At 39.7% G+C, this 27,477-nt stretch overlaps 1 protein-coding gene across 3 annotated transcripts in view; it reads left to right on the forward strand.

The window, feature by feature from the left end:
• Positions 1-23,197, forward strand: part of BABAM2 (BRISC and BRCA1 A complex member 2) — a 166,772-nt gene extending 143,575 nt beyond the window's left edge. For all 3 annotated transcript variants that reach the window (XM_065679442.1, XM_065679440.1, XM_065679443.1), the window contains exons 11-12: positions 656-809; positions 19,787-23,197. In XM_065679442.1, the coding sequence (XP_065535514.1) occupies positions 656-809; positions 19,787-19,850 (218 nt within the window). In that variant the 3' untranslated portion in view covers positions 19,851-23,197. The remainder of the gene's footprint in view (positions 1-655; positions 810-19,786) is intronic.
• Positions 23,198-27,477: the final 4,280 nt, after the last annotated feature.

Genomic DNA, 27,477 nt, shown 5'->3' on the forward strand with positions numbered 1-27,477 from the left:
GAGGTTCTGATTTTTATTTTTAGCGAGGTATTTTGGGTATTAGTGACTTTGCAGTGTGTTTTTGGTTTTGTGGGTTGGTTTTTTTGTCTAGCAGATGACAGCACGTTGAGATCTTTTCCAACTCATGTGACTGAATGTTTCTACATCCTTTATTAAATCATTTAACCGCTTTAGGTCTCAGATAGCTGTAAAATGAGAATGATGTTGTCCATGGGGGCACCAAAATGAATTGGCTAAAGCAGATGAAGTGGAATCTCTTTCTTGAATGGAAAGCACAAACAGAAAGTATTTTGTGAATTTTCAAAAGGGAAAATTTCACTGTAAAGGAAAATAACTGTGTTATTTTTTTCGATAACAAAATAATCACGGTGTAAACATTATGATTAACATAGAAATACTCTAGCTAAACGTTATTTAATTATGTACGTTACAGAAGCGTTTTGATAAAGCAAAGTGTCCCATACAGTGATGTGTTGGAAACATTACTTATAAGAAACACAGAAGTGTATTTTAATTATCAATCCTTTTCTCTCACCTTTAAATCAATAGAAAGGAATTCTGTATTCCCAATTTAAAAAAAAAAAAAAAAAAAGGAAAAAAAATGCAATGGTGAATTTTTGTGACTATTTTTTTTCTTTTCCTTTTTGTGTTTCAGTTGACCTTCCCCTATACTTTCCTCGAGATCAACCAACCCTAACATTTCAGTCCGTCTACCACTTCACTAACAGTGGCCAGCTCTATTCCCAGGCCCAGAAGAATTACCCTTACAGCCCCCGCTGGGATGGCAATGAAATGGCCAAGAGAGCAAAGTAAGTCTGATTGCTGTTTCCTATTAAGTATTCCATGTGTTGCATGGTTTTCTGCCAGTAGAAGTTTAGTGGATTTAACTGTACATTACAAAAGCTGAACTTGTTTTTGTTCTCTGATAGTTCTAGCATTCCCATATATGAGTATAGACAGCTACTTTATTAATCATGCATATTACATTAGTGCCAGAGGACTGATCAAAAGAAGACTCTTTCTGCTAGGCATTGTATGGGCACAGAGTGGTGACAGTCTCTGCTCCCAAGAGCTTCCAGGGTAAGCAGACAAGATAGCCCCCAGCAGGAGTAATCTGCATGGTAGCAGTGAGGCAAGGTAACTGCATGATTTTGTGTGGGTGTTGGGGCGACCCTGAAGGGAAGCATGTGAGATGGAGAGAGCAAGGAAGAAAAACAGGAAAGGTATGGAATTAGGCTGTAATAAAAAGACAGAGAAGAACGGGAGGAGATAGAGCAAACCACCTATCTGGCGTAGGAGGCAGTCCTATTAGAACATGAGAAAGTTATCTGAAAGTGTGACTATCTCTTTCTTTACTGCTTTTTCTGTCGGCTAGAAACAGAGAATCTCTGACTCCTTCCTCTTTGGTTTTTCTGCAAGCCTTTGTTTCAGGCCAGGGAGACACTACTTCAGTCTGAGCATCTCCTTTAGTTAAAGATGACAGTAGAGCCTCCCCAGAGCGGCTCTATTGCAAGGGCAAGCTGCCATGGGCAGTGGTGCCCCTTTCATATACTAGGTAAGAGGAGCAATATGGGCAACAGCCTTGCTGCATTATTTCCATTTTCCAAAGTGTAAAAATGTTAAAACAGCAAGAGATTTAAACAGGCTGGTTATCAGTTATTCAGCATGTAAAGGCATCAAACCGCATAAATAACAAGGCATATTGGGATGAGTGTTCTGAATGACAATCAGAAGATTAAATTAAATTAGCAAGGATGCGTAAATAAGAGTCAAATGAAAATTGTTCAAGCTGAGTAAATCAAATGAATGGCATGGGCAGAGACTGTAATTTGGAAATGATGGAAGTGAACAACAATTGACTGAAGCATTTGCAGATTTAATACATTTAAATTTTATGGAGAACATCAAGTAACATTTGATTCTGGATTTTGATCCGTTGTAATAGGGTTTTTTCCCTAGTATTTGGTTTTGCTGCCATACTGTTGAGGAGAGCCATTTTTTGATCAATGTGATTTTGATTTTGTGGACTCATTTCTTTTCTCTAGCAGAATATTATGAGTATTTTGTTAAAAAAAAAAAAAAAAACAAAACTGGAAGCATTGCTGTGGCTTGTTTTATAACTGTACTACAAAATGCACTTCTGCAGCTGGAAGCTTACAAGTACCTATGTGCTGTCTGCTAAGTGCATTCATTTCTGAGTGGGTGTCTATAAGTGGACTTCTCTGTCCTGCACTTGAAACTCAGAAGTATGGTAACAGTTCCTTTAAAAAGCACTAAGTATGTACACTTACTATCACATGTGGATTTGTGAGGTTATTCACTCTTCTCTTTGAGCCTTCGCATTTAAGTTTTACACTGGATACGTAATATGAGAAAGATGATGAGAAGCGGGGGAAGAAAGTATGCTGCAGTGTCTGAAATAACTATCATTGAGCTGCAGAGACAGAGAAGCCGCTCTAGTTAAAAGCGCTTTGCTTGCAGGAACAAGTAGTGATTCCTCAGTAGGTACCATAAATAAATCTGTATCAAGAAAAGTATGATGTTACAATACGTGTGAGCATATTTTAAGATAGGTTTCTAACACAATTGAGCACCTTATGTAAACAGTGCCTAAAATATTTGCTAGGGCTGCTTAGAATAGTGTCTTTCAACACATCCAAATAATTTTTCATTCTATTTTTACCATAGCCACATTATGGGCCAAGAATATAGGAATATATATAGACAAGTATATGGGAACATATATACGGAAGTATTCTAATTAAATATATTACTTCAAGCACCACGTCAAAACATCCCAAATAAAAACAGAAAAGGAGGATATATGATTTAGCCTCCAGAAACAATGTAATTCTGCTCAGCTGAAGTGAATTTAACCCTGGGCAAATCAGAGACAACTTGTTTGCGTTTCTAAATACTGTCCATTAGGTTTTGCTTTTATGTAGGTTTTTTTCCCTCTTAGCCAAATGGTCTCCCAAGTACTTGGCATCCTTTGGGACAAAATAGCTCTGTTTATCTTTCTGGCCCTACTGTTCTAGGGCCACAGGATCTCCCACTTGACATTCTGCTATCTGACCACATTCTCTGCCCTTGTTCTGAGACACTTGACGGATCAGTCTGCATCTTCCTCACTGTAGCTTAAGATACCTTCAAGGATGGCTTTTACTTGCTTTTGCACCAAGTGGGTTCATTAGCTGTCTAGTCATATACTGAATGAAGAATGTATACCACATTGCTCATAGGTATAGAAGCACCACCAGCTTTGAAATTACACCAGTCAGCAATTTCCTTGTCCTCAATTTTGGCAAGCCCTGCGTCTGTTTTCAGCAACTCAACACAGTCTGCTTATTCATAGGCAGAGCTGTCATAAGTTCATGCCAAGGAGACTTTGACTCTGTGCCCAGCTTCTCCCAGGGTTGTTGGGGTTTTTTCCCAACCAGGTGAGCCCATCTAATGCCTTCAACTCAGGGCTAAACTTGAAAGTCTTGGTATCCTTGCTTATCTTTGTGGCCCCCAGCAGAGGCAGGCATCTCTTTTGAAGTTGGGACTTCACCCTTTGCTGTAGCCTTGAGACAATCAGTAGTAACTGTAAGTAGGAGCAAAATTACTCCCCTAAAATGCATATATATAGAAGTAGATTGTATGCATTCACACTTAGACCTAGATTTAAGAGGTAAGTTCTCAAATGAGAGTATCAGTTTAGGAGGAACTTCTTCATTCACAGGAAAAGCTGCTCATGTTCTTGATGGAAAAATTGGACCAATTTATGCCTGTCTGATAAAGTCCATGAAATCGAGTTTCTCTTTCTCTGTGTCCTTTTGAGCAGCTTTTAAAATCACCTGGCTCCTTTGAGGCCCAGTGACTTAGATTCCTCACTGAGATAGCATCTGGTAACTGAAGCTTGCTATTGTCTTAGCCCAGGGATTGCCCTCTGGCTTGATTTAATTCTAAGGGACAAATCAAGGCCTGATTAAACAGTGTGATTCCAAATGCCTCCAGATTGCTCCTTTCTCAGCTAAATGCAAAATTTTAACCTGTTCCTCCAGCCAGGAACAGGGAAGCCAAAAATACTACCAGTTTCTTACAAGCTGCTGAGATGCTGTTTCCTCTCAGTTCACATCTCAAGCTTTGCCTGTCTTAGGTAATTTATTTATCTATCTGTGGCCTCCTGTGTAAGCAGCTTCTCCAAAAGATATGGTCCTAAAATACAATAGCAAGCCTAAGAAAATACAGTAAATTCTGGAAAGTTAGCAGTCTTGTTTGTGGTGTACGTGTGAAGTAAAACATCTCTGCGTGGTTTCCATGGGAAAGCTCTCTTGTTTTTCGCTTAAATAAGCATTCAAGTGTACATAAATGGATTCTTTAATGAACATGCAGACTCCAAGCCTGGGATTTTATGAAGGAATACAGTAAATAAAGCTTGTTTGTTTATACAAATTCAGTTCAGTTCTTAGATGCCCGATTTCTCTCTGACCCAGTGCTGCTCTGTAGACGTGGGTTATACTCAGGGCAAGTTAAGACTCAGTTTACTCTTTTATCCTACATAAATCCTCCTGCTCCTCATTAAAAATAGCAGGAGAATGGAAAACTGGTATCACAATAAAAAGTTGTTCTGAGGGTTCATATTCTTTCTTTCAAGGGGGCTGATAAAGCTGGTTTCTGGGTAAGTGTTGTTCATGGCCGCTCACTGGTGTTTGCTGGATGTGGTGTTCATTTTACATATCCTTCAGGGCTCTGCAAGAGTGAAAGCTTAAAAGGGCTCTTAGTGCTCAACTGTATATTGGCTGTTGCTCTGCCATAAGGTCTTAAGATTATGTGCAGACACATCTTGTGTGAGCTACATGTGTATCACCAGCGTTGCTGCAGCTATGGTTTATGGTCAGCATAAGCATGCTATGATTAGGAAGTGTCAGGCTGGTGCTGTATCATTTTCAGCCTCATCAGTACCTGTTCCTTGAGTATCATCAAACTGGAAGACGGGTATCATGTGAAGATGCTAGTTGCTATTTGGCTGAAGTGGTTGCTTTAAGCTCTTATGTTCCCTGGCAAGGAAAGAAAATGCCTTTTTTTTTTTTTTTGTCTAATAAAAGGATATTTGGGGAAAAAAGAAAGGAGAGTGGGACACAGTTGTTGTGTTGCTGTTAAGACAAACTCAGCTGTAATATGTCAAACACTTGCTCTTGTATTCAGTAAATTTTGAGTGCCCTAGTGATTTTTTAATTTTATTTTGACATTAACCAGTTTTTCAACTCCTACATTTTTTTATTAAGTCAAAATTCTTTCCCATTTTAGGCAGAATATCTATTACCACATTTGAAATTCTCTTAAAGCAACAGGTTTCTCTATTTCCATGAAACCTTTGTTTTCCCTCTATACTACTTTGAATCTCACTATATAGTTTACATGTAAACATCGCACGTTTTTTATAATTGTCTTTCCTTGATAGGTGTAATTAAGGTAATAAATCGTCATTATTTGGTTTGTATTTCAGTATTTTCCTGCTTATACATAAAAGTAGCAAATTGTATTTGCATGTATTACGTGATTTTCATGCACATTAGGTGTCTTTAAAGAGCAGATTTCCAAAAACTAACTTGCTTGCATTTGCATGTACTCACTGACAAAGCTTTTCTCGTGACTGTCTTTGCCTCTGTTGTGCATTACCTTAAACTTAAAAAGAAATTTAGGAGAAATTTTAGAGTAAGGAGCAGAAGCAGAAGACGTAGGAGCATCACCCTCCCGTAGCCATGTGTGCGTGTGTGAAGAGCGTTTGCAAGGCTCAGAGGATGGTTTTGGAGAAGAGCAGCAGGGTAGGTACAAACTAAGGGCTGAGGTGCTGAGCTAGGTCGCTTGTTTAGCTCACTGGTCTTCAATAGTTGCATATCGGAAACTGAACAAAAGTGATTTCCTTGCCTGAAGCAAGGCTGACGCTTTGTTGCCGCTGGTGGGCTCTTTCTCAGAACACAAAAGGGCCAATACGCTGTGACAGCCGTAACAAGAAAAGATGTGGCGACCAGCCGTGTGAAGCTTACAAAGGAGTTAATTTGATTTTATAGACGGTTAAATCAAACCTGATTTTCTGTGGGCGTGTCAGCTGACCAGAATTATATGTGAAAAGTAGAAAGGCAAATAGAAAAAAAACATGATGTTTTGTTAAAATACTCAGGGATTGCATTTGTCCTGGTAGCGTGTTCTGCGGCTGATTTATCGGCAGACCTTAATAACAAAACAGTTTTGATTGTAACATATAATAGGCAAAGTAGATACAGCTTTTCATTAGAATTTTCCCTAGCTATTAGTTCATTTTACATTGTTCCTCTGCATACACTGCACAGTACAGTGCATACACGTGATAGTCGCACTTCTTGAGTCATATTTTTCACATACTTTTCTTTAAATGTCTCCTTGGATAATTATGTCTGACTCTTGAGTTATGGTATGTTAGTTTCTGACAGGTGCCTGCCAGGGATCTTCAGTGCTGTCATGCATTATGTGGATTTCAGCCAAGACAGAAGGGCCTGGATATTTGTTTCTGGTCACTTCTCATTAAAGCTTTGACTGTGGGAAAAGAAAAGCAGCTATTTAAAGACAAGGAGTGTAACTGCTATAGGAAATGCATAGAAATAAATCTGTTAGAAAACTAGTTTTTCTGTGTTTTTATATAGACATCATATATATGTGTGAACTGTACATATGTGCATTCCGATATATAGTAAATATTCTTTCAGCAAAAAAAAGGATCCTCTTATATATTGATAAGAGAAATGCACAGAAGAGATAGGAAGAGTTGGCTTGGTATAAGTGTAATATAATAGCACTTTGCTGGAAGACAACTGCTTTGTAGGAATTAAAGGCTGGAATTTCACGTAGGTGGTTCTTAGATTACCATGGTTAGGTGGTGATCCAGAAATACTATGATAATCTGTCTGATTTGGCTTCATTAGAGAACTCCATTATGTATTTATAAAGCTGATAGATCTATATTAGAGCATGGAATTATAGTTAGGAACTGATGCAAAAAAAATGTCTTCCACTGCTTGAGAGAAAACAGTAGAGAGAAATATGTGGTTTTGGAAGGAGCTGAAGTTTAACAGCCCAGATAAATACTGATGCTTGATCAACTGCAAAATAAACAGCCAAGTAAAAATAGGAGGTGGGCTCCATGGGCTTCTCTTTAGGGTAATATCCATAATTACTCCGATAAATACAAAGAATTATCATAACTAGGTCAAACTCAACACTTATTTAACCCTCTATCATGGCTCTGTTAATAAGTCGTAGCTAGTACCTGCGGAAGAGTGTGGCAGAGCATGTAGTCGTATTCTCATGGCATGTTCTACCATCTTCAAGGAATTGTATATCCAGGATTGGTACTGTTTCTGTTGGTTTCTGTTCAATAGCTCTACCTAGCTTTCCTCCTGGTTGATTGCTTTTTGAACCCACATCATAACATCACAAAGTTCTATGGCAAGGGATTGCACAGAAAATGTGTGGTGTGAAGGACAAGCTTTGTTGGCTTTTTGCATTCCTGCCTCCTGCTAGCTCCAGTTGTTACACTCTAGCTCTTGTATGAAAAGGCAGCAAATTAATCCACTGGTCCCCTTCATAACCTTTGTGATTTTATGAACCTCTTCGTGTCTCTTCTATCACCTTTTCTCCTGCTCTGCACAGTCCTTCTGCCAGAACCATTTGTATTTATGAATGCCCTTGTCCTGCTTCTTTATCCCTGTACTATTTCTTTCACATTCTTTCTGAGATGGGGAACTGCATGTTACTCATGTACAGTCACTGTGCATTTATATGGTGAATATATCATATGGACATTTTAACAGATACTGTCAGGTTTGTTCTTTATTCCGGTTCTAATAACATCTGATTTGGTTTTCCACATATGGCTGAAGGTTACACCGACATTTTAGCACAAAGATCTCCTTACTATCTGTTTTTCAGAGCCTGCATTTTTTGTGTATGTAAAATTAAGTCTTTTTCCTCGCATATCTCCCTTTCATGTTTGTCAATATTGACTTTTCATCTGATATCTTATCTCCCAGTCTCCCTGTGCGGTTCAGAACCATCCGCAGTTCCTCATAATTCTGCCTCAGTTTTCCTTCTGTTACTGAATTGTTAGCATTAGCAAACCTTGCCATCTCATCTTGTGCTCATTTTTGCAGATCATGTAGGAATATGTTGAACAGCACAGGTCAAAACACCCATTTCTGTGCAGTTCTCAGGTGACTTCACCCTAATAGTACTCATCACTCATTCCTATCTTTTTTTCCTTATCTTGACCTGCTGTTTATCCACTCATGGGTCTTTTCTCCTGCTGTGGTAATTCAGTTTTTTAAAAGCCTTTGAAAAAGCTTCCCAAATGCCTGTAGGAAAGTTGAGCAGTGTGTGTCACTTGGATCTTTCTTGTCCACATGGTTTTGGTATGTTAAGAAAATAAGACATTTATGAAGCAGAAGTTTGATTCCTATCCAATATATCGTATTTACTTGAGTCCACCAATGCCGGCCTTTTTATACATGTATGGTTTCTTACAGCAGGCTCTACCAATTTGGAATGTAGAGATTTACTCATGGCAACATGGGATTTACTGGTCCACGGTTCCCTCTACCCTCCCAGAACTTTTTTACACTGACATCACACTTCTCTGGTACCAAGCTCTTCTAAGCAGGAGGTTACAAGCTATTTAAGAGTTTAACTTTCTCACGCTTGAGTGTCTCTAGAGCTCAGGTGTGAATATAATATGGGCCTGCTGATTTGCTTGTGTGTGTTTTGTTGGTTTGTTCGTTAACTTTTTGGCTGACATTTCGGTGTGAATCAGATCTTTTGGTACATCCCTTATAAAGCAGGGCTCTGGTACAGCAGCTTCTTTAAGTGCCTCCACAGTGAACTTGGATACAAAATCCTTTCAGTTATTCTTGGTGACTTTATTTCTTCTGAGCATTCTTTGTACTTTTTGACTGGCTTTTGTGCTGTTCGACAAGTTATTTGGAGGGCCACAGCTAGTTTGTTCCTCATTCATTTTTGACCTGCATTTCTGCTTTTACCTGTAAGTGTCAAGGTTTGTTTCTGTCTTTTCTGCATTTGGAGAGGTCTGACTTTTTAAGACTTTCCTCTTATTCCTAGTAGCAAACATACATCTTTTAAAGAGCAAAGAGAAATAACGTCTTTAATACGTTTGATGTAATCACAGGTATGTGGCATCTCATCCCTTTCCTTCTGACTGGTTTTTCCTAATGAATAGCCAAGGAGGTTTCTTTTATGTTTTGGTATGTTGCCTTCGGCCCCTGTTGATAAGCAATCTGGCAAAGGAAAGCGGATGGCATGATGAAATCAGTACTTTCACCTGCAAGCAAACTTTGTTTTCAGGGATGCTGGTTGTCAGACTCGTTATGGATGCATCCGTGGTGTAACCCTTCATTTCTGCCTCTGAAGTACAATTAGGGGATTCAATAATCTCTTAAAGATCATTCAAATTCTATTATTACTTCTGCGATCTGCTCTCTTCTTGAATCTCTACACTTGTCTTTCTTTGCAAGCTTCACTCCTGAATGTGGTTTTGCCCAGTCTTTTCTTCTTTTCTTTACTTCTTACATGGTCCCTGCTTTCCCCCCCTCCTTATTTCATCACATTCTTCACCTGACCTTTTATGCTTAAAAGAGATTTCTAGTTGCATCTTGTCTGGCATTGACTCTCTCCTTCAAATCTACTAAATAATTTGCTAGATAATTGCTCTCCAACAATAGAGTTCAGCATGTATTTATGTAGCCTAGGTAGAAGGAAATAGTGTCTTGAATAAACAGTCTCTCTTTAAAAAGTTAACCTTTACCTGGAGTGGAAAAATATGGCTATGGCACTTCAGCAAATAGGAAAAATAGAGCAGGCGTGTCACACCGTAGCTCATAGGATTGGAAATTTCCTACGAATTAGCACTGTATTTAAAAAGGCTATATGAAGATTGACTTTTTCCATGATGGTCTTGGAATTTCGTTCTCATGATCCACTGGTAAGGAAGTGGAGTGACCGTGCTGTGATAGAGATATTCCAGGGCCCCCTTCATAGATACCCGCTACCCCAGCACTGAGTAATCCCCAGGGGGAAAATGGAAGTTAAGAAAGCAGAAGCAAAATTTGCTATGATCTAAGACCACAAGCCTTCATCTGACTGAAGCAAGTCTATTTATGTATGTTGTGGAGAAGGTAAAGGAAGTGAAGGGTTTATCTCTTGAACTGGCAAGAAGAAGGCATTGATAAAACTGTTTCAAAACGAGAGGTTCGTTTAGCTGTGTGTGCTTTGGGACACATAGAGCCACTGTGACTGTATCTGTGCAGTGCACCTTTGTCAGTTCCCAAATATCTGTATTAAAAACCTGAGAGAATAAATCCCAGCGTCTTGATTTCCAGATGATTCAGAAAGGTCGCTTGCATAATTATTGGCCTTGGTCTATATGCACTGGTTATGTCCAGTGGCTGTAATTTTGCCTGTAATGTAATGTAAGGTCTATGCGCTTGGGAGCACTTATATTCTTGGAATCAAATTTGACCCTACTTGTGCTGATACTTTAAAATAAGCATTAACTGCCAGCCTACATAATGATCTACAGTCCTGGCTCCACAGCAGTTCCCTAACAACTCCCTTCCTTTACATTTTGCCTTTGGTCAGGTTGTTATATTTATGGTGTTTCATGATTTGAACAGATTGTTAAGATTCATTTTGCTTTATGCGAAGTTGGGCAGCAAAATCATCTCAATTTTTACAGCAGAGCTGTGTTGACTTCTTGACTTCATTTATAAAATCAATTGATACCATATTTTATTGGAACAGACACACAAATACGTAACCAAATGAAAATGCTTCGTTTGAGTAAAGCCACCTGTTACTTCTGCAGTCAGCAAACTGATTAAAAACGTGTTTAAATATAGCCATTTTTGTACCTTTCTGTGTGACATGAATCAGAAATGGTAATAAATCCAACAGCTTCTGGAGGAAGGAGGTATTGTTAGTAAAATACAGAATACAGCTTTTGGACATGAGTGAATTTTAATGTTTTAACTTCAGATGTGTACTTAGTTTCAGTAGTTCTACCACTATTTCCTGTTATGGTTTTGGTAGCACATTTTGTTTTGCTTGTATCACTGGAGACAATTTTGTCATGTAATACAATGAACTGAGCTGAAGGCAGCAGTGTTTCTTACAAACTTGCATTTTAATGGCTGCCCACTGCAGACCTCCAGCTCACTTGATGCTTGATTACTGTCCTGTCCGTCAGCCTGGCTGCACAATCAGTGCCGTATGTAGACTGGCAGGTAGAAATGAGCGTAGGAAGTTTACTAAGCTCCTTGTAGGTTAATCACAGCAAAAGGAATTAGAGAGAGAGAAATATTAGAAGAGGAAGAGAGATTGGGATGAATTTGTTTGGCGCCTGGAATAAAAAATTGCTAGCAGCATAATGGCATCGTGCGCTGCTTTGTACATTTGTGTGTTTAGCCAGTTACAGTAGCAGTAATTTAAGAACTATTGTCTTGCTGTTGTATAAACACTTCAGATGCTTGCTTGGCATTGCCAGTTTTGGAGATGTATAAAATGAAGAACTGTGTAGACATTGTGTTTCACATAAAAGCAAAATATTTGCTATAGATAAAGCTGCCTAGTAAGGAAATTATAAACCACATCCCAGAGAGCATACCATCAAGAAGCTTAGTTTAGAAACACGAGTACGTGCCAAGTATCATTATGTATATTTGGAGCGATAAAGAAATCCTGGAAGGTACCTTTATCATTCTGCTGCTGTGCTTGGATAAGTTTTAGTGATGTTTGGATTCAAACGGTGGTTTAGAAGTGCTGCTGCTTCCCGAATGCCTAGCGCATGCCATAATAGTTCTGATCTTCATTCACTCTCCTGAGCCTTTGCCACTTGGCACCCAGTCATGTTGTGGGCCTGCCTGATTCCAGCTATGCAACCAAAAGTTAGAGTGCTGAGAACTATTTGTCACTTCAGTCATCGTAATATCTTAGATCTGGAGAGAATTAGAATTTGGTTTAGCAGTCATTTTCTCCTAATGGAGGTGTCTTAAAATAACTAGTGTAGAATTCATCTCCTGTTACCCTGTATTTATTCCAAAGCAGGAGACTGGGTTATTCTGCTCTGCCCTGAGTGTTCATGTATCTTTAGCCTGTTGAGGAATGTTGTAGAAGTGCCTGTGGATAAATAGACAACATAGTTTGCCCAGTGGAAATATGTTGTTAATGCATTATATATAGTAAAAATAGCAAAGAGGTTTAAACGTCTTGTATCTGAATTTACAAGAAAAAAACTATGCCTTGGACGTTGGACTAAGGCCCATCAAAAGAATGGGCTTCCAGTAGATTTCCACACTTCTGTATTCAGCCCTTGTTAAATGCAAGGCATGGAGATGCAGGAGGGGAGGGTATAACCACCTCTTAAGGACCTAATGAGCACTCATATGGAATATGACCTAAATACATACCTGCTATTGGAATTAATGTAACAATTTTTTAATTTAAGATCCTTTGGTTAATTAGTCCTAATCATGTTGAATTACATAGCTCCTAACAAATGGAATTGAGAAAGAAAACAATTACATAAAAAAGAAAGGTTGGTGCCTTTGATTTTGTTCTGTTATAAACAATCAGCAAATCCTAGAGGCTGGAGAGATGGTAAATATCTTCTACACAGGAGATGAATTATTAGGGGTTCCATGAAGCAAACTCTTCCATGAAGCTGGCTCTGCCTGTGTAGTCACGGGAGGACAAATCCTCTTGTCTAGCACCCAAAAAGGATTGTTGTAGGTGTACAGTATTTTCAAAACAAGTTTTCATTGAGTCAAAACAAGTTGCAACAGGAACATAGAAGTACCAAAGGCACGGTACATACATGTATGTATGCTCCACGCAGAAAAGCTTTGTGCTTCAAAAAGTGATTAATTGGGTGGCGTTGATAAAGCCCTTTTATAATTCTATTATGGCTGTGCTGTTGAAATAATTTATATAACAAGATTTTATTGCACAATGTCAGCATAATAGTACTAGTCTGGGAGGAATAGGTCAAAGACCTCAAGAAGCCTCAGGCTGTCCTTTACTCTGACCTACGCCCTTCTTAGTTCATGTTTTCACCTAATTTAATTGGAAGAGGGGAGAACGTTGCTATTCTAGCCAATTTATTAAGATCAGTCGCCTCAGACTGGATTTTTTTCTGTCAGGATTCTGTGGATTGAAGAAACATGAATATACCTTGCAGCAGTTCCTTTAGGGTGCGAAAGGAAAGAAATATGGGATACAAATGATGCAAATCATAGAATGCTTTCTGTTCATCAAGTTTCAACCGCCCCTGGCATGGGCAGGGGCACCTTCCATTAGGCCACATTGCTCAAAGCCCTGTCCAGCCTGGCCTTGAACACTACCAGGGATGGGGCAGTCACAGTTTCTCTGGACGATCTGTTCCAATGTCTCACCATTCTTATAATGAAATCCTAGAGCTGCAACTCCTCTAAAAGAAATGGACAGTCGTTGGGGTAAATGCCTCAACAGTGATTCTCAGCTTCGCCTAATACAGCTGAAAAAGGTGCAATTCAATTCTCACCTCAGTCCTGATAAATAATAGCATTTGCAGGATAGTCAAACTCACTGGTGGACATTGCAAACAATAGAGGACTGCAGAGGAGGAGGGTGTCCTAGCTATAGATCATGCTCCAGAAGACTTGGAAAGGTTATGTAGAACTATTCAGAGATCCTGGCAACTACAGGAGTGCTTGCCCAAGTCAGATCTATTAGCTTGAAAAGGCTGAGGAAAAGAACACCACATTTCCCTGTATGCCTTGCCTACAGTAGGAGAAAAGGGATGTATTTATCAAATATAGTAGCTACAATGATTTTGAATACAATAAGGTTCTATAATTAGAGCCTAGTATTTTCAGAATTAAAACATACTCCTGGTAGCTACTAAAATATTTTCCAAGAATGAATTAGAATATTGAAATAACGGGTAGTATTTAAGAATAATGTTTGTCCTCAAAGCCAGTAGTAGGAAAAAATCCAAGTAGAATAACCTGAGTTTGCCTTCTGATGAGAAGAAACACAATATATGCACCTGATATGGTGGCAGAAAGTAATGACGACCCTTGTGTCTTTATGAAAAGATGAAGATTTTGGATCAAGGGCTTTCATTTGCCAGTAGGGAATATGCAGGGACAGAATACACTGTGCTGGTAGTAGACATGTTGCTATACAGCTAAGTCTGTACTTGATGTGGACCATCAGGATTACTTCATCCCCTTCCTTAAATCATCTTGTGATGGAAAAGGCACTTGAAACTCCCACATCTTGAGTTGAAACACATAAAACATAAGTGCAGATAAGGCTAGCATGGATGAATTTGAGATCAGGCTGCTGAAAAACTTGGCACTATTGAACCAAGGATTTTAAGGGGAATCTATTTTGTGAATGACTTAAGAAGATGATTCATTACCCCTTGATGAATGTCCTTGTCCCAGACAGGAAAAGCAGAAATCTCACTGGTATGGCATTTTGCGTGCTTTTTTCCTTGCGGAGTTTGAATGTTCTGCCCTGAGTTTCCAATGTGACAATTTTAAGAGAAATAGGAACACCTAGACAACCTTCTGACTTTATGACTCAATGAGCAGTAACTAGAAAGCCAGAGTATACTTGGTTGTAGCACCAGTCAAGCAAAAACGATAGCAGAAAACTGTTCACAAATACGTGTGAACTGGTGTTTGATGGGAGATCACAGCTACATAACTTAAAATCTTTGCAGATTTTCAGCGTAGGAATCGGAAGGCAGAAGTTATTATCAAATGGTCAATGCAGATTTTCTACCAATGACATTTTAAAAACCCAGCACTAATTTATACTGGGGGAAAAAAAAAAAACCAAAACCAAAACAATTTGAATGAAATTTCACAAAAGCGTGTGGTTTCTGAGTCAAGTATGTTTTAAGCACTGCAAACCCATACCCTAGGGTTTAAACATGTATGGGCTTCTGGAGACCTTGGACCACAGTGTTTTATATCACTAGAAAACACGTAAACAACAAGTAATCCAGTTCTGCCTTCTTTTAGATATTTACCATTTGCAATAGCAAGACGTTCTTTCCACTGGATAATAAGATGAAGGAGAGATAAGTGCTTCACTCTCAGCAGATGTCCTTGAATGTAGCACCTGAAATTCAGTGTACGATATCAAGTATATATAGCAGTTAGCTACAGCAAAATGTGTTGTTTTCTGGAGTGCTGAAGTAAAATTTCCATAGAAACCCCTTAACTTGCTACCTTGAACTTGGAAAATGACCATTTGAGGGAACAAACAAATAGGCAAAAAACAATAGATTCTTACAGTAAGGCACTCAAGAAAGAGTTTAGATGTGTGTCCGTATGAGTATGAAGATTGGCATCCACTCTAAGCTGAAAAGAAAGCAACTCTTTAAACACTATTTAAGATCTGAACCATTTGCAAGAGGGATGCAGAGCCATTGTACTCAACACTCATATAAAGGATATCTGTGGAGTTTGTACAAACCAGTTGTTCTGTATTTGAAGGAGCATTTTATGTGGCTCTTCTGAGCTTGGTGTAAGGTCAGTGTGGCACAGACCCGCCATGAACCTGGTAGAGTAAAGCAGGAGAAAGAAGGAACTCCATGTTTCTCAGAAAGGTGAAAAAGCATTGATTAAAACGTGATTTGTGCTGTATGGCACAGGCTAGAGAAACCATAGGTCAGGTTAGCTTTCTCCATCTTCAGCGTAATCCAGCAGGTACCCAAATTACTGAATTTTTTTAGTAACAGTTCTCTAGAGCTGCAAAGTGTATCTAGTGGATGTAACAATAATAATTTCAAAGCATCTCAGAGATACTTGAAAGGATCATGTAAAAATAGGGGTTTATGTGAATTCTTGTGGTGTAGCACAAATCAAAGTTGCTGAGGGTGTGTAAATCTGAGTAGGTTTATGTGATAGGGTGTGAGAAATTAAACTTTTTCCAAAGTTCATGTTTACATTTGCTTTTTCTCCGAGCCTGCATGTGCAGGATGCTGAAGTATGAGTGTTTCTGTTAATCTGAAACCTTTCTAAAAGGGATAATATTCCATGTGAAAAAGGTTCTTGCCATCCACTCTGTAGCAGTCTTTTGGAAAATTTTATATTTCTCTTATGCAATTTGTTGTGACAGAATATATCCATGTCATGGGCCTATCTGTGTGGAAATGTGTACACTTTGACCTCAGTTCCAGTTGTTTGATAGGTGAAACTTACTCAACCAGTAACTGGTGCTTGTTCTTTTCCTCCTTACTGGTAATCTCTGCAGAGGAGAAAAAAATGTCACAATTTCCATTTCCCAGGAAATCTGAATATTTTAACATATGGTTTTGTCCCAAATTTCAGATGAAAAGTTCTGAACGAAATTTTGCTTGGAATACATGGAAAAAAAAAAAATGCTATCAATGTGACACTGTAATGCATCTGCTAGCAGTAGCACAGTGCCTCCTGGGACAAGAAATTCTAGTGATTCATACCGTCATTCTTTCTTCATGGACTGGGTCCTTTGAAGAGACTACATTACCTGTTATGTTTATACTTATATTTCAGTCTCTTGTAATGCACCAGGGCCTTTTTGTGTGTGACTAGACACATTATCTCTGAAATGCTGGACCACACATCAGGAGGTTAATATTAAACTGATTGTTTAGGCTTAGTTCTACAAACCAGAACATCTCAGATGAAGCCAAACTGAAGCAGCTCATTCTCCTCTTTCTTTTCTTTAAGAAAGTTCAGTAGTGGTTCCACAGAAGTGCACACAAATGGGTAAAAATGTAATCTTCCTTTGGATTTCACGTGATTTTAATAAACTAATAATTCCAGCAAGTTCTAGTAGTGAATAATATCTTTGCTGCTTGGTCTACTCTTTAATATGTACTCAAAAAAGTCTTGTTACTTTTCTGCGCTAACACTTGCCATTCCCTCCCTGTCTGCAGTGTCCACTAATATTGAAGCAGTTTAACCTCCCTTCTCTTACTTCCCCATCTTTCCTCTTCAGTCTGTTAAATGTGCTGTAGCTGATACAGTCCTACCAAGTGTATTGTGCTTTTGGATCTTTTGGCAGGTTCCTTTTTGGTTCGGGGTGTGGGGAGTTAATTTATTTTTGGTGTGAGTGTGTGTGTGATGAACCATGATTACCCAAATGTGTTTTCCAAAATGTCTTTAATCTCAGATACCTCGGGTGTGTGGGAGAGGGGCAGAAATGGAGTTATATATCCTGGGTTAAACATGTGGTATTGCATCTGCTTCAGTCTGGACAAGACCGCAAATGATAAGGGCAAACTTAAGCCTGTACTTTAAAGTAGGAAAGAAAAAAGTAGGCATTTACAAATTACAAAGTCCTAATGGAATTTTTGTAGTGCATGGAGCATGGCCAAGAGGTTCATCTGAGCTACCAGGGAAATAACGTCCTCTTCAAAATAGTACATCTGATAGAACATAGGGAGGTGTTGGATTTAGTTTTGCAGCAAAGGATACAAGCTCTACTGTAGGAATCAGTGAAAAGAAAGGATGCAAATGTAGATAAAGATAGTGTGGGAGGGTGTATGTGGTATCAGAAGCATTCGTTCTGGAATTTGCCTAAGTCAATGCAATATAATGCAGTAAGTTTGGTTTTAATACAAAGCACAGAAATGCTGCAAAGGAGGTGTTTCAGGAAAGAAATAAATGTAGAAAAATACTTCTGCTTACAACCCATTTAATGATTAAGAATTTTTACAGTTTAGGAAGAGGGAAGTCTTAAGTAACATTTATCAAGTCAGTAAGAAGAGCATGTGCATGGAAGAGAGTCTGCAGAGACACTATCAAAGGGGAAGGAAGAAGCTACTTAAAATAAGCAAGCAGAGGAAATGTAGTTAAATGTTAAGACAGATAATGCAAGCAGAAATCAAAGGGTGATAGATCCTGGCATTGACAGTGTGCAAGTGACATTCCTTGAGCTAGCAAAATGACATAGGGCTGACCAGGACATACAGGGGCTGCAGTTCCAAAGGTGTGCTCTAAAAACACAAATACAGAAACATCATTCGAGTGTAAAGACCAGATGACAGGCCTGGCATACCTTCTTAGCTGGTTTATGCATGCATTTGTGCCAGGATGAACAATCACTTTTGTGGGCATGATTATGAGGGCCGCTTTCTGAACTTTGGTTCAATAAATCAAAGTGTAATCTGTAAACACACAGCACAAATCTGTGTATGCTATAAAATGTGTGTGCTGGTTGCCCTTTTCCTTTTCTGCACTCAGCTCCTCAGTGCAGAAATGCTTTTACTTTCCATTGCTCTTTTAACCTTTGGATGGCATCTTGTATGTGTTTACAGCTTCTGTGCAAAAGCTGACTGCAGCTCTGTGTTAATTAATTTGCCAGGCACAACTTCACAAAGAGATGGGAGTGTTCTCTTTTGTGATCTTGCAGCGTTTTTAGTTGTGAGGTACGGTTGGTGTTCAGTGATTGCCAAGCTTCTGCCCAAATTATGAAACGCGTATCATGGTTGCGAAGATGAGCAGCCTGTGTTTGCTTCAGGAGGTATACCAGCGGAGAGATCAGGAACATAATGAACATAACTGCAGCTATTCCCACTCTAGATTGTTTTGGTTTGGTGGGGGGAGAGGTTCTTTTGTTAGGGAGGACAGGAGGCAGTTCTCCTTATATATAAATTTATTAAGGCCAGTAATGTGAACGCAAAACAAAAAGTTGGGTTGTTTTTAAGGAGGAGAGAAAGTGAAAATTTGGTGCAGAAAGTAGTAGGCAGAGACCAAAGGCAGAATGATGAAGCAGCTTTTAATATAACTTGCAAATAAAGAGTATCATTGGGACACATAAAATATGCTTAGTACATGGTTGAGTATTTCAGAGCTATAAACTCGAAGGTACAGTTCATACTCTATTTTGGATACTTAGGATCAGCTCATTTTACGGATTTATGAGTCACTTGATTCTTAGTAAAGAAGATAGACTAAGATACAAAATATACAAAGCACATCCTAGTTTAGAGAATAATGTTCTAACTTTCAGTCTAAGAAAAGGAATTGCAGTTCACCCAAAGCGTTAGTATTTATTCACTAAGTCTTATGTAAACTACTGCCATCGACAGTGACTCTGCTTTGCGTCAAGGTTTCTGTAAGGAGACAGATAAACAGCTTATCTCCTACATGTATTCTTACTTCATGACTTTCCTGCTCCCTTGACTTGTCTGACTTTGGGCCTTTGGTACCCTATATGAAGCTTTCCTCAACATGGGAGGGGAAGAAAAAAACCCCAACTTTTTATCCCAGAACACCAATTGCATTGGAAAGTCCCAGTTATAAAATGTTGCAGATCGTGGCGTAGCCACACTTGTGTTTCTCATTTTTACAGCAATTCAGAGGTTTATTTTCCAGTGCATAATACAGTTTATCTCTGGAGCTTTGCATTGGGTAGAATATGGGTAGTCCATCAGGTTGTTCTGACAATGTCAAATTGCTGATGTTGACCACTTGGTTAGTGAGGAGGACACTGAAGAAAGAAGAACTGCTGGGTCTAGAAAGCTGAAGTGTACGGATCTACTGCGTTGTAAACACTTGTAAGAAAAACACGACTCATTTATGAGATCTAATACTGGACTGAGCATGATCACATTATGCTTCTCTGTTAAAACCCTATCTACATACGCACACATATTAAATTCCAAATTTACCCTTTCCTAACCATGCATTTTCTGTTTGTTTTTTTTTACTAGGGCATATTTCAAAACGTTTGTCCCTCAGTTCCAGGAGGCAGCATTTGCTAACGGGAAGCTTTAGGCAGCCTTGGGCACAGAGATGATACTGGACAGATCCTTCAGTCTGCGTGCGCAGCCCACAAGAAGAGTGCCTGGAAACGGGTTGGACTGTCTTGATGGGTGCTTTCTTGCCTCTGAAATTGTTTTGGTAGCTTCAGGTTTTGTCAGGTTTCTGAAACAAAAGACCTCACTAACATGCTTAAAACTGCATATTTGATATTTGGCCTGGCCCTTTGCCTCTGCCACCACCATTCCTCTATATATCTACTGGATTAAATTGAAAAGGGCGTGTTTTGATGTGATAACATATTTTTGTGCCAACAATGTCCTGTATGTTATGCCTTGTTTCCTTGTCTTCAGATAGTGTAAATTGGATATTTTCCCCCCACGGAATTACAGTGTAGTTTGTATATTTAGTTGCCATTTCCAGTTTATCCTAAGAAAATACAAAACTGCCGTACGTACCAGGAATGCCTAATGGACTGTACAGTGCCATGTTCTGCCTGGGAGATTTGTGTCTCGCTGTGGTTGTTACTCTCACAGGTATGGATATGAGTTGCACACTTCGATTCTCAGTGCCTTTCAAGTTGGTCTGATATTAATATGGCAAGGTATTGGAGGGTTTTGGGGGGGGGGGTAATATTTCAGTTGAAAGCTCGTGTTATATGAAATGTTGTGCTTTTATGCTTTGTTTATATTTCCAGTTGTACAATTTAAGTGTTTTTTTTTAATGAATTCCCCTTGCCATTATGAAAAAGTTCTACTTCTTTAGTACCGGTGTGCAAAGAACTAGTTGTATAAATCACTGTAACAAAATAAAGCTCTTTCATAGACCTGTAATTTTTCCAAGTAAGATAAATACTGCTGAGAAGCAAACTTTGAACAAAGGAATGAATGATGTCTTGGAAAATAACAGTAGAGCTGCAGGTATTTAGCTTAATGCTTAAGTTCAACATGTCTTCTCAGAAATGATTTTAAGTGTATATAACTGGAAACATTACCTCTCCTAGTTCTGAAATGCCAAATGCAAAATCCCACCTATTCATCCTTTCTTTCATGCTTGTGTCAGGCACACCAGTTGGGGCTAAAACTGTCACGATGTCACTTCCCAAATTAATTTGTAAATAGACCAGGGTACTTTCCAGTAAGGAATAAAATTAACAGTGCATGGAAAAAACACTGTTACTTCTGCTAAAATATAAGGAACTAAATGAATAGTATGCAGATGATACAGTGGCACTGGAAAACATTGAAATTATCCACTGTAGCACTACTGTCTGCTTATGTGATGAAATCTCATCAAATTACTTGATTGGCAGTATTCTCCTACCCTTTCTAAAACTTATTATTTTCCATTAAAATTAGTCCTTTCCAGGCTAACATCCACCTAGGAAATGCAGATGGGGTTTGAGCAGCGAAGCTTAATAATTAAGAATTATGCAAATAATTTGCCTCTAGAAGCTACAGGTATTTTTAGCTAGTTTATAGGCAAAAGTTTAGTTTCTGTTTAATACTGAATTTCTTGGCTGGAAATCAAGCTGCAAACAAAATCAGAAGCCTTATTGCAAGAGGAGGAGGCAAGTTCTGTCCTGGGGGTTGCAAACAGCTCCAAAGGTCTAAGCCTGAATTTCCTCTATTGGAGGCATTGCATTAGGCTTTTGCATGCAAACCAAGACTTAAAATCATGGTATCGTAGAATAGTTGGGGTTGGAAAGGACCTTAAGATCATCCAGTTCCAACCCCCCTGCCATGGGCAGGCACACCTCACACTAAACCATCTCACCCAAGGCTCTGTCCAGCCTGGCCTTGAACACCGCCAGGGATGGAGCATTCACAGCTTCCCTGGGCAACCCATTACAGTGCCTCACCAAACTTAAAGCAGACGTGGAGGGTTATGGTTGTATGTGAATAGCAACACCATAAGTGCACAGCCTTAAATGACTGAAGACACATTTTGTTCCGTATACCAGGATGATCCCACATCTGCATTTCTTCAGGTAAAAGTCAAAGCCACACACATGTTCAAGAATAAGCTAACTCTTGTTAGGGTGGGAGAAGGAGGATGGCTAATGTAAAACATTTGTTTTCGTAGTGTTCAAAACCTGATAGAGACCATCTCTAGCCATCTTCAAAAGGTAAAAAACAAACCTTCAAGTTTTGTAAAAGTATACGTTTTATATCCTCGTGTTTTGTTCAATGTTGGAGTGGTTGCTGCATGAACACAGTGTTCTTCAATGTTCTACTGTGATTCAAAGACTAGCAAATGTTATGAATGACAAAGTATTTCAAAAAGAGGTCCACTCTTCACAGTTAATATGAGTTTTCAACCAAAAATTCATCCTTCGTACATTTGGACAAAAGCCTGTTTTACTATTAAAGGACTAAGAGTTTTAGAAGTCGTGGAAGAAATACTTGGAGGATATAAAATGCCTAGACCAGCAGTTCCTTATGTTGAATGCAGTAGTTTCATCAACTTTTCACTGATATATATGGAAATGACCCAGTGGTTTCAGTCTAAATTTTTCATTATGTTGCAACAGGTAGTATTCTGGGGAGGGGAAGGGTAGAAATGGAACTGTTTGTGTTTAAGATGAAGTCTGCAAGCTTATCAATTTTTAGATTAGCAGAAAAGGTATTGTCCTTACACTCAATGAACATTTTCTTTATTTCAAAGCCACCATACACTCTGACCTGCAAAGTATTTTATGGAGCCCTTCCTGATGGTTCTCAGAAGAATGTAGGGGGGTGTTAGCACTACAAATGGGTGCTGGAAGGGAGGACATAGAAATGAGAGAAATCATCTCTCCAGAAGGAGGATTACCATATAAATATTACATCGAAAAAGAGAGGTAGTTTAATTTCATATCAAATCAAGCATTTGTTGAAGGCATTTAAATTACCCACAAAAGTTCTAATCTAGTAAGTTGGAGTTATTTCTATTATCTCCTTTTTTACGATATCCATTGTGGCTGCTTTAATGGCAATGAGGCTTTCCGCACTTTCTTTCCTGTTATGTGATATATGTAATTGAAAGGAGCAATCAGACCTAGGCTAGTTTCTTCAGGTTTTGAGAACCACAAAATACAAGAGGAAAATAGCAATGTTACAAACATCAAAAAGCCGAAGTTCTACTGTGTCATAATTTTGATTGAAAGAATGTAGTAAGTCTCTAGTTTCTAAGCCCCTTTAATGCATGATTGCCAAAGGTCCTTTACACTGCAAACTTAGTCATGCCTGTATTCATCTGCATACTTAATCCACTGTGCTAGAAGTAATACCAAATCTTTTGGATTCAAAGTTAGACTTTTGTGAACTTGCTGGAAAGACTGGTCAAACAGCTGGAAGAATAAATAAAAGTTAACTATATCATGTGTAGTTTGGCCTTCATTCATCTCCCTGTGTGCTGGTCATTGCTTTGTTGATTAGCATGTTAAATTTGCTGAATCAGCAGCGGTTTTGGTATTGTCATTGAACATCCTGCCATTCGTATGTAGAGTAGGCTTGAGTCAGTTTATGAGGAGAAATCATTGCTGGAATTAGCACAGATCTCCTACGCGTTGCTAGACCCTCACTAGGCATGTTTCTCTGTGTGCTTCCTTACTCTTATTCTGTCTGGCGCTTGTGGCAACAAGCGTCTTTGGTGATTCAGTCAGGAGACAAGATTTAGTAATAGTACCCTCAGTCTTACTTCAGGTGGGTTTACACAGAGACTTGTTACCTCTGAAAGAGGGGAATAGATCTGAATAGTCTCCACTGAGCAGTGCTCCCTCATACAAGTCAGGGCGTTTAGAAGAGGTCAAAACCCTGTTTAATAAGTAGTGAGTAGGGACTGCTGCTCAGGCCTCCTTCTATGGTGGTACCCATAACAACCAGAGAAGCAGCAGGCAGTAGAAACCCCTAGCAGTACGTGAGGGTCACCCCTGCAGGTCTAAATCCATTTCTAATGCCGTGCCTACGCAGCAGCAATACATGGAGATGAAGGGGTGAGTCCTCTGTCAGTGGAGAAGGGGAGTTTCTCACCTTTCCAGCTTTGTGAGAAAGGTGTGCTGCAGGGAGCTTTGGACACGGCTTCTGACCATGACTGCTAATTACAGGGTGCTGTCTCTGCCCTGTGAATCAAATGAAGTCTGTGACCAAACTGACAGCCAGTGAACGCTCTTCCCTTAAATGACTTATGTCTCTGTAATTGATGTATTGTAACGCTCATTAAACCTAAAGGTTACGCTTACTTCTTAAATGTTACTGAAAATCCCTTAAGTCATCTCCTTTTCTGTTTTTATTTCCAGGTGTCTGTAATGTACGAGGACAATTTTGTTTCATCCTTACTGCTATTTTTAGCAAGTTTGAGGTTTATGTTTTAACAAGGGAACAAGGTCTGTGCCAGCATCTTATGGGCCTACATTAAATGTAGAATTATTTGCCTTAAGAATAATCAGTAGAAACTGGGTTTTATTTATTAAGCCAAATATTGTGTTGCCCATAACAGAATAATTAGGGGGAAAGACTCTGTTGTTACCCAGAAGAGAGAGGATAATCATTCTGATAGAATTGGATACATATTTTACACCAAATTTCATTTCATTTGTTTCCAGGCATCAGTGGGGGAAAGTGTATTCTGCTTTTCTGAAGGAAACCTGCACCTGAATTAGCCGTTGATCAGGCTGTATCTTTTCCTGTTTGTACTTTAAAAAAACAATAGGGTTTGTCCCTATAGGCAAAGCCAGTAAAAGGCTGAACAAAGTCAGGTACATCATGTACCGCCGGTCAGGTACAGGGATTTTTCATATCTTTATTTCCTGATTTCTGTGGATTCAGAGAATAATTTCAAGCTTTGTGCTGGGCGAAGGTAAACAACGCAAATATCAGAAGCGCGCAAGTAATTTTAGCTAGCATGAAATGAAAGCGTAGCAGTTTAAATATTATTCTGCAGGAGCTCAAGGGTTCTGCCATATATTTCTAAGCGCGCCGCTTGAGAAGCCGTGGTGTGGAGGTGATTTTAGTGCTGCTTTTCCTATTCTGTTCCCTGTCTTAAATTTAAAAGCTCAGTTCGTGGTTCCAAGGCGCTGCACAAACACCATTTTGTTAAAATGGTAGTTACCAAGCAAAAAGGCAGGGGGGGAACTGGGATCAGCTGCTGAAAATAGGTCTTAAATCATCAAGAAATCAACAAAGGAAGCAAGGTTTGGCGGCTGCCCTGCCACTTGCTGAGTCTACAATATGGGCCTTCAAACGTGTCCCCAGCACAAATTAGAAGAAAATACAGGAGGTTTTTCTTGCAGGGCTAAAGAATAAACACAGTTTTAAACAACAGGAAGTAAAGCAAACGTTTAATTGCAGGCATGAAAAGCAAAATACATGCTACAAGTTTAACATTGTTTGTGCCTACAGCTCCCCGCGTTTCTCCTGTCACCAGAGAGGGTGAAGAATTAATGCCTCGTGCTGCAGCTGCCCGTGGTGAAAATTGATCCTTGGGGTGCTCCGTGTTTTCATCAAACTCTTACTTAAACTCTAATGATGCTTTTTCTATCCCTGAGGATGGCAACACGGTGCCAGGGAAAAGCGAATCTTATGCTATCAGGGGTTTCTGTTCTACTGCTGCTCCATTTCAAGCCCTTGATTTGGGTTGGGTGGGGCGAGCACTTTGTAAGCCGTCAAGCCTGCCAGCAAACAGGGTACATTTTATTTCCTTGCTGTTTATTTGAAACGATTCAAGCTGATTATAATGGGACATCATGTTTCCTTTATTCTGCTGTGCCATTCAGCCAAAGTTTGTTTGCTTGTTTAAAAATCAGAGCCATCAAGGTTATTTGTGTCTTTTGATGGGGATGTAGCACAGCTCAAGCTTGGAGCCCTGTGTTTCTTCTGTGAACTGCACGGTCAGCAGCAGCCCAAGCATCACGCACCCCTCCCAGCAAACCTCACTTCGACTCAGCCTGACAGGGTGACAACCAAGAGTGACAAAACCTGACCTTCTTTTGCTTGTCCTCAGAGGGCTACCTCAATGGCATCCATGGCTCAGTCACTCTATATAGCCTCCTCCACTACTTCCAAGAGATCCTGGCCATAGGAGGTAATGGGCTTTGGTCACTCTTCAGCTGAGGTTAGGTTCATTTCTGTACCCAACAGACAAGCAGTGCCAGAGGGGAATGCCATCCTGCTGCTGCTGAAGCCAGGCATTTCCTCTTAATGCCCTGATAGGAAAAGACAGCTGCAAAATCCAGCTGCAACTCAAGTATGGTCCTGCCAACTAAGAGTGATTTCTTGTGTGTTTTGGCCAACTGAACCGGCTCTTGATTCAGATGCCTTCATTCTGCCGGAGAGTGGATGCTGCAGAAAACTCTTCCTTGCATCACTGGCGTTAACATAGAGGTATGTAAAAAGTTCAATGGCCATCAGCAACCAGCTTCCTATATGAACTTTGCCATCCTTGTTACGAGAAGGGGAAGCAAAATGTCCAGATAAAAACCTGTTTCTTACATTTCTGACATGAGGAAGAAATTCTTTACAATGAGATCGGTAAAATACTGGCACAGGTGGCCCAGAGAGGTGGTGGATGTTCTGTCCCTAGAGACATTCAAGGCCAGGCTGGATGTGGTTCTGGGCAACCTGGTCTAGGGGAAGGTGTCCCTGCTCATTGCAAGGGGTTGGACTGGCTTTGAATGTCCCTTCCAACCCAAACTGTTCTGATTCCATTACTTATTTTGACGGTTATCATCGCTCTCTGATGAAAGAAATACTAGCATCTGTGTTTTCTAGCCTTTCTGCACTCATCCCCCTGTGCCTTGTATCCGGTAGGCACTGTGTCAGCATCTCTCTTTACCTCTGGACCATAGGGATGCCGTTAGCACCCTACGAACCAGGACCACACATGAACCACGAAAGAGGGACAGCATCTTCTGGTTTCAGCAAGAAAGAGGTGAGTTTGGGTGGATGAGTTTGTGCTGTAAGAATTGGGCTCGTGTGCTTCAGAGCACCCACAGCACTTGCAACCGAGAAGAAATAACAGCTTCTGTCTAATGGGGTCAGATAGCTAAATGTGGAGCAGTTTCCGCACGGTGGTGGCTGGTATAATTATACGCTGGGCCGTGGCGTGTCTGGTCCTAATAGCACCCGGGACTCTTGTGAGTGACTCAGCCGCTGCTTGAGGCTAATTATGGGCAGGTTGCATGAAAAAACCCCGCAACTTGATCCTGCCTTCCTCTCAGTGGATGGGTGTTCAGCACCAACAGGGATTGCTCATGCAAAGCTACATAAATGCCTGTTCATAAGGAAAAGGCTTTTCAAAGCAGGACTGCGAACAACACTCGGAGGTGCCTGGTTTGAGAGGGGGTGGTGTCTGTCAGGACATAGCTCAGTTGAATCCAGTTCCCTTTCCCTGGCATTAGCCTGTGCCAGGGTTCCAAAACTTCCAAAATTTGAGAGGTTCCAAAATAACCTAATTACTTGGTTTGTCATGCTGCTTGTGGTTGACAGGACTATTTCTTCGGCGTTTGTAATGGCCATTTTGTTGAATTTAGCTTCATTTTTATTATGGTGGTTTAGAAATGGATCACAGGCTTATTTGTCGCTTTAAAAACTGAACCTTGTATGGTGATATACTCTGTCAAGAGCTATAACGTACGAAGTGTTAGCTATCTTTTCTGCTTCAG

Source organism: Lathamus discolor, chromosome 5 (genome assembly GCF_037157495.1).
Source record: "Lathamus discolor isolate bLatDis1 chromosome 5, bLatDis1.hap1, whole genome shotgun sequence".
NCBI classification, from domain to species: domain Eukaryota; kingdom Metazoa; phylum Chordata; class Aves; order Psittaciformes; family Psittacidae; genus Lathamus; species Lathamus discolor.